This window comes from Cebus imitator, unplaced genomic scaffold, assembly GCF_001604975.1.
Source record: "Cebus imitator isolate Cc_AM_T3 unplaced genomic scaffold, Cebus_imitator-1.0 Scaffold145, whole genome shotgun sequence".
Classification (NCBI taxonomy): domain Eukaryota; kingdom Metazoa; phylum Chordata; class Mammalia; order Primates; family Cebidae; genus Cebus; species Cebus imitator.
In genome coordinates, this window is record NW_016107460.1 from 2,340,686 (window position 1) to 2,352,760 (window position 12,075).

At 40.6% G+C, this 12,075-nt stretch overlaps 1 protein-coding gene across 3 annotated transcripts in view; it reads left to right on the forward strand.

The window, feature by feature from the left end:
• The window catches only part of LHFPL6 (LHFPL tetraspan subfamily member 6), a 256,249-nt gene extending 244,828 nt beyond the window's left edge, over window positions 1-11,421 (forward strand). For all 3 annotated transcript variants that reach the window (XM_017542489.2, XM_017542487.2, XM_037743456.1), the window contains one exon: window positions 10,255-11,421. In XM_017542489.2, coding sequence (XP_017397978.1) covers window positions 10,255-10,373 — 119 coding nt within the window. In that variant the 3' untranslated portion in view covers window positions 10,374-11,421. The remainder of the gene's footprint in view (window positions 1-10,254) is intronic.
• The last annotated feature ends 654 nt before the right edge of the window (window positions 11,422-12,075 follow it).

The following is a 12,075-nucleotide window of genomic DNA, read 5'->3' on the forward strand; positions in this document are numbered from 1 at the left end:
TTTTTTTTTTTTTTTTTATTGGATTTTAACTTTCTGCTGAATCTTGTTGAACTTCTTTCCCATCCACATTCTGAATTCTATGTGTTTATTTGAGCCATTTCAATCTGGATAGCAACCATTTCCGGGGAGCTAGTACCATCATTTGGAAGTATGGAGACCCTCTGACTTTCTGAATTGCCAGAGTTCTTGCCTGATTATTTTACATTGACAAGGGCTGGTGTCCTTTTATTTTTTTGAAATTGCTGTTGTTTGGGTAGGGTTTTTTGCTTTAATATTCTTTTTTGTCTAATGATTTAACTGTGGTGTATGTCATGTATAGTCAATTGGCTTCATTTCTGGGTGCTTTCAGAGACCCAGGACTCTGTACAGGATCTTTATTTGTGGCTAGATTTTTGTGCTGGGTTTCACCAGTGATGTGTGCTGCCAGGATTTTTGTTTGGTGGTGTAATTCAGGCTGCAATACAGTAGATGGCCAATAAATGTAAGGGCTGGCAGGTAGGCTCTTACTCAATGGGACACTTCTTTTGTATTTCAGTGCATTCACAGTAGCAGTGAAGAGCTGCAGTTTTTGAGGGGAAGTGATGTTCCTACCCACTATAGTACTGCTGTGGTGACTTAGGAGGCATCAAAATGGCCAGTGCCTCCTGGGATATTTTGTAAATAAACTCAATGCATGGGATTTGGGGGATTCTACGATTACACACACCTCCTCACTACCTATTCTTTTGAGGAATACTATGCAGGGAGTGCTATTCCCATTATACTTGTGTGCAGCACTGCCTTCCCCACCCCTCCAACCCCGAAGGCATATCCATTAGGAAGTGCATAGAATGCAAAATAAATAGATCCCTTGGAGTTGTGTACAGGACAACCCTGACAATCAATATGAGTTCATACTTACTGTAATAAACAGACATAAACAAGCAAAGGAGCTTTTTTTTTTTGAGACAAAGTCTCTCTCTGTTGCCTCTGTTTCCCAGGCTAGAGTGCAGCGGCAGAATCTTGGCTCACTGCAACCTCTGCCTCCTAGGTTCAAGCAATTCTCCTGTCTCAGCCTCCCAAGTAGCTGGGATTACAGGTGCATGCCACCACACCCAGCTAATTTTTTGTATTTTTAGTAGAGATAGAGTTTCACCACGTTAGTCAGGATGGTCTTGATCTCTTGACCTTGTGATCTGCCCACCTCAGCCTCCCAAAGTGCTGGGATTACAGGCATGAGCCACCGTGCCCAGCCCTAAAGGAGCTTTTAAAAGGAGCCACACTCCACAAACATTCTTCTGTCAGCCTTTTTACTTCTACATTTTCTGCCAACCAACCAAGTTTAGGTGGTCTTCTCTTTACAAGCACATGACATATCGTTTTTACTACTTCTCCCTTTAAAACTTTTATTTAGGACCAGATCTGGTGGCTCACGCCTGTAATCCCTGCACTTTGGGAAGCCGAGGCAGGTAGATCATCTGGGGTCAGCAGTTTGAGACCAGCCTGGCCAACATAATGAAACCCCATCTTTACTAAAAATACAAAAATTAGCCAGTCATGGTGGAGTGTGCCTGTAATCCCAGCTACTCGGGGGACTGAGGCAGGAGAATCACTTGAACCAGTGAGCCAAGATCGTGCCACTGCACTCCAGCCTGGACCACAGTGCGATATTCCATCTCAAAAAAAAAAAAAAAACTTTGATTTAAAGCTGTTGTATGTTTGGGTCAAAGATTCAATGCCGGTTTTTTATTTTTTTGTTTATTTACTAGTGACCCCTTCATTTAGTAACTTCACAAAGAGCAAATGGAATTGGTCCCATGACAGATATTTTTTGTTCTTTATTTTAATGCATATGCAAACAAGCTAACCTAAATATGATTAGGTATGAAGCTATTTATTCAGGAGGAAAAAGACCTATCAAACTTTTTTCCATGGTATTTAAAAACATAAATGTTTTTCCTCTTTTCACTGATCCTTCAACTTTCCTGCTTTTATTATTAATAGGGCAAAAAGGATAAAATCTAATATGCCTGCTTCTTCTTTACCCAAACTTTACATTTAAATATTAACATCTTAAAATTTTCAAAATATCACAGACGAAAGATATTCTACCTGGATAAATGAAGTCAGCTTATCATATCCTGACTCAGGCAATATGGCTTCAAGGCATTCTGGGTGCTCAGCACTGACCTTTTGGGAAAAGAGAAATAAATGCGGACTCCATGGAGCTCAAGTTCAAGGAAAGGCACTGTAAACATGGAGGTTTTGTGAAAATGGCATGCAGTCAGAGGGCAGGAACTGCCTGAGTTACAGTGTCCTGTGCTGTGCTTTCCAGAGCAATACTCTACACAGTGGAGGACGCTACCGTGGAGTCTCTGGGTGAAAGTTAGGATGGTATGGTGCACCAGCCAAACTTCTAAGGGTTCAGAGGCAGACAGTAGCTCTGGAGGGGAACTAAAGCGTACCCAGGAGCTGAAGCCCTTCATCAGCTAGGGCTTAGACAGAGTCAGGGAAGGGTCAAAAGCACTCAGTTTGGGAGCATTTCGAGAGCCAGGTTCTCCTGCAGGGAGCATCAGTTATTTGAATTCCTCAAGCAAGCTTATTTTAGGCATCACCTTCCCGCATCCTTAAAGAAGATGCAATGCCAAAAGCACCAAGTGTGGTTTCATTGGCTCAGGAATTGGGGCTGTCGAGTCTTCTTTAGTACTCGATACAATGCAAACTGAACATGGGCGTTGTTCAAAGAAAGACTTCAGCTGAATTAAACTTCAAGGATTTTAATTGAGCAATGAACTATTTGCAAATCAGGCAGCCCCCAGAATCACAGCAGATTCAGAGAGACTGCAGGGGTGCCTTGTGGTCAGCACAAATTTATAGACAAAAAAAGAAAGTGACGTGCAAAAATCAGAAGTGAGGTACAGAAACAACTGGATTGACTACAGTTCGGTGCTTGCCTTATTTGAGTACAGGTTGAACACTCAGCAGTGTGTGAGTGGTTGAAGTCTGGCTGCTGGGATCGGCCAAGACTCAGCAGTTGTTATGGGTGTAAACTCCAAAGCTAGGTTTCAATCTTGTCTGCCTGTTAAGCTAGGTTACGGTTCGTCCACAAGGACTCAAATATAGAAGTACAGAGTTCTTCTCAGGCCATATTTAGTTCACTTTAACAGCAGGTATTCTTTTAGAAAACTGGCAAATTGAAGGGATAAGATAAAATATTTTTTTTCTTGGCATATAGTGCGAAGACAAGTACTATTTAACAAGTGAGAAAAATGCATTTGATTTAAATCTTTCTTACACTTTATCTGAGCATAGGGAAAAACCTCTGGAAACAGCTTGACCCAAGTTCCAAGTTCAAGCTTTGTGATTTATTTGAGATACTGGGTTACTTATCCTTCAGTTTCTACAGCTTCAAAGTGAGAATAATGTTGAGAAAGTATAAACAGATCAAGGATCCTAAACAAAAAGGATTCAAGGAGAGACCACTTATAGCCCCTCACTTGCAGTCTATATGTGACAGCTGTTATATGACTATAATTTTATATTTATATTCTTAGTACAAGTACAGTGTCGAATATCCATTCATGCCACAAATGTGTATTGGTTGCTGTGATCTGCTCATCATACTGAGTGCCCGAATAGAACACTGAAACAAGCAGACAGTCACACTTGGTAGGATCCAAAATGTTAATTGAACAAATTAATGAAAAGGCAGAGGTTAAACTCCAGTGTCCTTAAAGATGAAAAGATCACCAGAATTCCATTGTTATATGTAATAAGACTGGATTCTTTGTACCTCTCTTTCTGTCCCCAAAACTTCCAAAAACTACACTAAAAACTAATTTGAGCCACCCTAAAAACTCAGCTACATCCCTCCCCACCCCTATCTCTACTCTGGGGCTGCCCTGGAGTTCCGCCACAGTCTTTTTCTATCAACTTGGCAGGTGGCTATGGTAGGCTGCTTTCTGTCCCATTAACCTCTATTTTATCTGTCAAGAATAATATTCCCCATTGTTGAAAGCAGCAATTTGCCAACTAAGCAAGCTTAGAGTCCTGTTTGATGGAGCATTACAGAGAGCAAAAGGGAAAGTTTAAACAGATTTGCTTCTCTAATTTTCTGAAAGGATCACAGACAAAACTTGCCCTCTGGAAAAATGCTTTCTGTTTGCATTATAATAACAAGCATTTACTGCTATGACAGGGGTAGAGAGAGGTCGTGGAAGACTGGCCCTGTATTTCCTGGTTTTATTTAGTCCCATTACTACTCATGAAAAGTATGCAGAAACACTTTTTTTTCTATGACTGTAAACATGGTGCTAATTTCTTATTATTGAGCACTTGGGTTTTAACAATAGGATGATGCTCCGAGAGAAAAATCTATTTTTCCTTTTCCTTTGGAGAAGTTCAAGGTGACAAGCCTGTGCCTGGTAAACTCTTAATCTCTCACAGAATTCTGAATGTTTTGCTTTCACATTTATAGTTTTGTGGAAAAAAAAAATCCTGTTGTATCTGGTTTATTTCATTGAACTGAGTTTCTACAAAACATGTGTATAATATACTAGGAATGTGAGTCATATGAACTGGAAAGTAAGCTTCATGAGACCAAAGACTCTGTATTGTTCCCTGCTGCATCTCCACCTTCTATAACATAGCAAAATAGGTAGCAGGGGCTTAAGATTTATTTGTGACTGTTAAACGCCTCATATTCCTATCCAAAAATACAAAAGACAGTTTCGAAGAGGAAATTTTCAGGCTTCAAGCTCTTGAACTCTGAAAGTGGTCATACCCAAACCCATCTTTTTCTTTACATCCAAAATGGCATCCATCTCTTACTTGAGCAATACTTTAGCAAGACCCAGATCTGTCTCCATGTCTCCATTACATTTTTCATCCCCTCAGTCCAAGCATACTGTTCCCTGGCCCCCTACATTCATGCTTGGCTCACTCCTGAACATCTTCAGGTCTTGGCTTGGATTTTACTTTTAATGTAAGGCTCTCTTTCACTGACCTGAGCACACCACATAGATCCCTTGCGATGTGCTGCCTTCGCATCTGAGTTTTCTCTTCAAAGCACGTATCGTAATTATCAGTGTATAAGTGTCTCAGTATTGCTTAATGCTTATTTCCTTGACTAGACAATAAGCCTCTTGATAGGAGGAATTATATCTATATTATTCCCAAAAAAGCTCCCAGTACCCAGTGATTCAATCATAGTTGGAGCTGGCACTCAATGAATGTTTGTTGAATCAATGAATAAATTAAGAGAGGGAGTGGGGAAAGGAAAAAGGAAGGGAAGAAGAAAATAAAGAATCAGGATTAGATGACAATATTTTTTCAGATTTGCTTAAATTCTATTGACACACCTTACTCTTACTAGACTGATCTTGGCTATTTTTTGTTTCTCCAAAGACATGTATGTGTATGTACCGTTGTATATTTTTTTAGGCCAGTTTAATTGGCTGGCTGTATCTCAACATAATTTGTAATACTAGAACAAATTTATATTAAATCACTTTTTGATTTAATAATTATTTTATAAATTACTTAGTAAATGAAAAAGCCTTCATGTCTTAAATGAAGGACTCTTTTTCTTGTAATTCACATTGAACATTAATAGCTCATTTGGGACCTTAATCAGTTGTTGAATTTTAACCCCAAATTTTGTAAATCATATACACAAACGCATATATGTCTGATTGGTGGCCATATTTTCTTATATCCTCAAACATTTTCTCCTATTATGGTACACTCTTTAAAGATCTTTGCTTAATTTCCTGCCAGTTTTCATCTAATAGACATTTGGCCTGGTGCATTAACTGTTTTATGACATAAACAAGAGTGGATCCAGATACAACAATTACTAGAAATTATAATTACACCTGAGGAAGACAAGGAGTTGGCTTTGCCCTAGGAAGAAGGTAGCGTGGGGAGAATGGGAGATAGCTGGTGCTGAAAGCTCTGGCCTCTTTCCAGGGATGGTGGGGCTTGGGTAGGTGGGTGGGTGGCTTAGCTTCTGACAATGTTAGAAACTTACAGATCCCTTGATAAAGAAAAGTAAGAAAGTCTTTGTTCATTCACTCCTGTCTTAGAGCTGGTTCCCTAGAGTAGATACTGAGATGAGGATTTTTGTTCACGTGATTGAGGAAATGTGCCAAGGAAAAACCAGTGGGGAAGTGGAAAAGCAAGGTAGGGAAGGAGTAAACTCCCAGCAGGGTGTAGGTTGTCATGAGAGTTTGGCTTCAGCCTGAACTCACCGTGCTGGGAACATCCATTGCACTGCAGACTTTGTTCCGGAGGGAAGAAAGCCAGGTGTGCACACTCTAGTACAAGTCCATCACTGGCTACAGGTCATGCCAGGGGCATGTCAGCTGTCAGAGAGCTGCAGCAGAGTAACATCAGTCAACCATGGGTCCTCCGAAGAGTGCTGCAAATATGAGCTGTTAGGAGCAAAGCACAAACAGAAGCTGGAGATTGAGAGTCCAGAACCAGCAAAGGGACCCAGAGGAACTGGCTGAAGAATCTACAGCATCGGCTGTAGCTCTCCTGCCACTTACAAGACTCTGACATTTAAACTTCTGCTATTTTATTGACTTCTCTGCTGAAAACAAAAGCAAAACCAATTATCCTTTCTCTCCTTGGTCCTCAGATAGCTAGTCCTTTACTAGCTTCTTTTTCCATCTTTGTTTAATAACTGTGTCTACTGTCACATACACTGTTTTCAAATAATTAGGCTCAGCACATTTTCTTAAGTGCCGAATAATTAATAAAGAATTATATACTCTAATTTTCATGTTAGGTCATGGTACTATGTATAGGTCAATGCATTGTTAATAATGAACAATTGTTGTATTCTGTATTATGAGCCCTGTGCTAAACAGATGGGCCGCAAATGTTGCCATCTCTTTGAAAGGTTCTAAACCATTGGCCATCTCTTCTCTACCTATTAATTCTCCCTGCTAGATTTATCTAATCCAGCTAAAGAGTAATTCAAAATGGAGATTATTCCCAAGACTCACAACCACAGTAGGCTGTGGTTGTCAGCAAATCTGACCTATGAAGGGGGACTCGGTTACCCGTGAAAAATGCTTATTCTCTCTATCAGTATTAATGGAGGTCATTGTGCCAGTGTGATTTACCCAGAGGTGGAGATGTGATCTTTCAGAATCTATTACCCCGTTAAATTTAACACACTCTCTATGAGGCCGGAAATACGTACTTGGTTTGGGAAGTTCTTTCCAAAATGTCAGTGCCAAAACAGGACTGGAGTTATTGTTAAAATAAAATCCTAGATTTACTGTTTTTCAGGTATTAGCTGTCTGCTTGCTTTGCTTCCTTTCTGCTCTTCTTTTACCTTGCCTTTCATTCAACCGTTATTTATTGGGTGCTTGCCATAGGCCTGGCATTTCCACAGTCTAAAAGTGGAATTTCTGCATGGAAGGAATCGTAAGTGTGACACTCTCATGCCAGTGACAAGCCTGATACACTCCAGAAAAAGTGGTTAGTGTGGCCAGAGACAAAACACAGGAGAGAGTGGCCATGAGGCCTGAGAGATCAGCAAACTTTTAAGGCCTCACAGGCTAGGAAGGACATCGATTTTTGATAATTCATTAGAGGGCCCTTTTTTTTTTTTTTTTTTTTTTTTTTTTTTTTTTTTTTTTTTTTTTTTTTTTTTTTTTTGAGACAGAGTTTCACTCTGCCACCCAGGCTGGAGTGCAGTGGCACAATCTTGGCTCACTGCAACCTCCACCTCTTGGGTTCAGGCGATTCTCATGCGTGGGTCACCACACCAGGCTAATTTTTGTATTTTTGGTAGAGACAAGGTTTCACCATGTTGGCTAGGCAGGTCTCGAACTCGTGACCTCAAGTGATCCCCCTGCGTTGGTTACCCAAAGTGCTGAGTCATTAGAGTGTTTTAAGGTAGAGCATGGCTTGATCTTGATTTTTAAAAACACAGCTGCCTACCTTGCTGTTGGTGATGATATAAGTGGAAGCAGGGAGACAAGGAAGCAATGAAAGCAAATGGGACTGCCTGGGGGATGATGCCAGCATTTGAGAAGGGACAGGTATCAGGGAGAGTAGCAGAGGACGTGCTACTCTTTAATGGGAAGTCCTTGAGCAGGTTACCAAACTTTGCTTGGCCTCAGTCTTCCCTTCTGAAAAATGGGAATGATAGTCATATACCTACCACATTGTGTTCCTATGAGAATTTAAGCAGTTTTACTCAATGTGAAGCTCTATGACAATTTTGAGGAAATGGTCATCAATACACATTTGCTATTTTTTAATTGTTGACTGGATGTGGAAGGGAGAAATCAAGGATGACACATAGGTTGAGGATGGCACAACATAGCTCGATGTCCGTGTACTTAGGTCATGGCCTAAGAACTTTTCAGATGTGGAGGCTCTTGATCAAATGTTGCTGCTATTGACACATGGTGACCACAAGCAAATAACTCCCTTAGCTCTGCCTTGCCCTGCCTTTTCATCCGTGCATGGGGCACATGCTAACTACTTCTCCAGTAAATGCCCAGTAGAGATTTGAAGTTTAGTTGCATGTTATACCTAACAGTCTTGGTAATTTTCAGCAGAGAAGTAATTCATCTTTCACAACTGAACAAGGTAAAAATGACTGTGTTCCGTAGTAAGCAGGTCTATGCAAACCTAACCCCATAGGCTGAAGAAGCTGAGAGGCTGAAAAAAGAGGTGAGGAGAGAGGCTGACAAGTCCAGTTGCTCTGAACCAAACATTTCATAGGGACTTACAGACAGAAGCCATGTCTCAGGCAGCTGCAAGATGGTGGATCCTTGTACCTGGCCTCCAGAAAGCAACCTTGATACGGCAAGCTTTTAGGGTACAGACACGTGCAGCTGGTCACATCTCACACTTTCTTGCCAAAGCTTGTGAGCTCTGGGGAGATGAGATAAACATCTTTATGAAAGGTTATCTGTGCCATGGGCGTTGTTTCTTTATGAGGGGTTATCTACCTGTGGGAACACCTCGGTATGCAGGAGTCAAACGTTGGTCGTCATTGAGGTTTCACATCAAGCTGGTGTCACTCTTGCCAAGCAACAGGCTCTTTTCCTGAAGGCTGACTTGTGAAAAGAAGGGATGTGATTTTTCAATCTGTGGTTTTTATGTTCAGTGACTGTAAAATCCAAATGTCTTGGTGTTTGTGTTTGTATCTAATATAATGCAAAACAAGAACCAAAGGGAGGAACATGGTTGCTGTTGGAGCATCCTCTGATAAGACCAGCTGAAAAGGAATTAGATTTGGAGCAGAAAGTACAGTGTCCGGTATAGGATACAGAGGCCTTCTTTACTGTGCACACGAAAAGAATAACTTGGATGTCATTAAGAAAGAAAAGCCTAATGAATGCAGAAACCCATTCCATTAACCCAAATAGGGTACTTGGAGATACCAGCCTATTCTTGGGATCTGGAACCTGGGTTTGAGTCCTGGCTCAGTTTATTGCAAATTATAAGCATATGACTATGGGTAAGTCACCAACTTCTTTAAATGCTGAGAAACTGTTTTGTCAACCATGTTGAGCTAGTATTCCACCTTATAATGTTGATAAAGGAATTGACAAAGACAATATATATAAATAAATCTACTCATTATATTTTTAATATTTTTTGTGTGTTATGACTATTAAGACTAATCCACTGAGAAATCAGGACCCATTTGGACCCTTCTCATTATATTTTCATTTAAATGACACTTTATCTTCAAGGTGAGTGTTGCTCCCAGAAGAATCTGGGAGTTTCTGTTTTCTGACTCAGTGGAGTGTAAGTCACTTGAGGATTCCACGTAAACAGCAGTATTTACCTTAGCATTAGCCATTATCCTTCAAATGGGCTGCCTCCTCTAAGTGGCCCTTTTGCAGAATGATCGCACCAATATTTAGACGTTTTCCCTAAAGTACTTTGTTATGCATGTGAGCTTAGGTGATTTAAATTAGAATTAACTCTTTCATCTCCTATCCTGGTTGCTGCCATTCCTCTCTTTTTTTGGCCAGGGTGTGTATATTGGTAGAGGAGACTAGAGGTTTGTTAGCCAGCATTATATGTGGACCTTGAGATCCTTCGGAAATGCACCCAGCCATTCTTGCTTTCTTCATGTCAGGATAACTTTTGAGCACATTATCATTTCATTTAAGCGAGGATACCATATTCCTAAATGGGTGTTGAAGAACCCAAACGTTGGAAGCAATAAGAAAGCCTGCTGCAAAATCATCCTCATCTGTGACTTTCTTCTCTCCCTTTCCTTTGTCCTAGGGAAGTGTGAAATCGGCTGGGCCTACTACTGCACGGGAGCAGGTGCCACGGCCGCCATGCTGCTGTGCACATGGCTGGCTTGCTTTTCAGGCAAGAAACAGAAGCACTACCCATACTGAGATGGAGCCACCAAGAGCAGACAGAGGAGAAGACGGGCCAAAGGGGCTTGGAGAGGTCAAAACATCCAGCTACCTTCAACAGGCGGAATGGTAGTTCTAGTCCAACACAATGCTAATAACATGAAACCCAATAAAATCAGGAACATGATATAGGAGGGAAGGGTTGTAGGAGATTAGTGAAAAAACAAAGTGTAGAATGATGGAGGCAAATGGACCAAAGGCTAAAAATATTGCAGGGCATCGGGTGTTTCCATTCCACAAAGTATTGTTAATGTACAACACACACACACACACACACACACACACACACACACACACACACAACAAATCTATATATGCAAACAAGGGTTTTGTTTTTGTTTTTGTTTTTTTGTTTAAGGTGAGGACTCAGAAAATCAAAAGGGCTAGTAGAAACAGTGTTATGTTGGGAAGCAGGGTACCCCCAAAGATGTTCCCTGTAGGTCACGGCGCTCCTGAAAGCACACAAGCACATACAGACAGATGCATTCCCACACACACACCCATGCACAAACATGTGGCTTTTCGCACAGACTGTATGGGAGGCATGGGGTGCATTACTCCTCTGTTTTCTTTTTAATACGCATTTAAAATACAGTATTATCACTTTATAAAACATACATTAAACCTAATAAATGGACCGATAAGCCAAACTATCAGTATTTTGTATATCCTGCATAAACTCTAATTTAGTTCCTCAACCTGTTTTCAGTGTTTATGCAGAAATTTAGAGTTAAGCTTTTGTATTTCAATGTTATTCAACTATATGCAATATTTCTCTGAGTAGCTTCTGCTATGATATTCTTATGAAGTAAAGGGGCAACTTTCTGTCCACGGTAGGAGAGAATTCAGCCGAAGATATGAGAGTGATGAGAGACATTTTTCCGTCATTGGATCATGTATTCTTTTGTCCATTATTGTACTGTGCTGTACCACATTTATTTCTATATTCATTTTGTAAAAAATTTTAAAGTGCTATTTTGTTTTTATTTGAAAATCTCTGTGAATAAATTCTCTCTTTGATCAATAGCTACATGAGTCATGGAATGTTAATTCAGTTATTGGATTTGCTTCTGTAATTTCTTAAATGTAGCTCCTCAACTACTATAGTCCTGTAAAAGTCCTTTTCTGTTTTAAGGTCTCTCATTAATTCACTCACTAATCATCCAACCAGGCACTGTTCTACGTGCCAGTATGTTAAAAACGAATAAGACAGTTTCTGCTTTCAGCATGAATTCTTTGCAACCAGAATTCTAACTTCCTGCTTATTCCATTTCAATCATGGCCAAATTCTTAGGAGAGAAGAACTTCAGGTCTGTCTTGTATTAAGTTTGAGAATATAGGTGGTATTCAGATGTGATTTAGGGCAACAAGAGCCAGATTGTGGTTCAGGAGGTGACTGGACCCACAGTCTCCAGCGTGATGACCCAATTGTCACAGCTGCCAGTGGCTTAATGTTCCTCCAGCTTCTACAAAGTGCTGGGTTTCTTCTGTACTTCTGTACCAGGGGCAATTTTATATCACTATCTTTCAGGGATGTTGGCCATTTGAAAAAGTTTATCTCATAGCCCTGCCCCTCAAGCAGAAAACCTTCACTAAAGAGAAAGGTTTGGACCCTCACATGGCCCCCTAACAGAACTAGCTCTGTCAGGGCCAGACACAATGGCTCATGCCTGTTATCCCA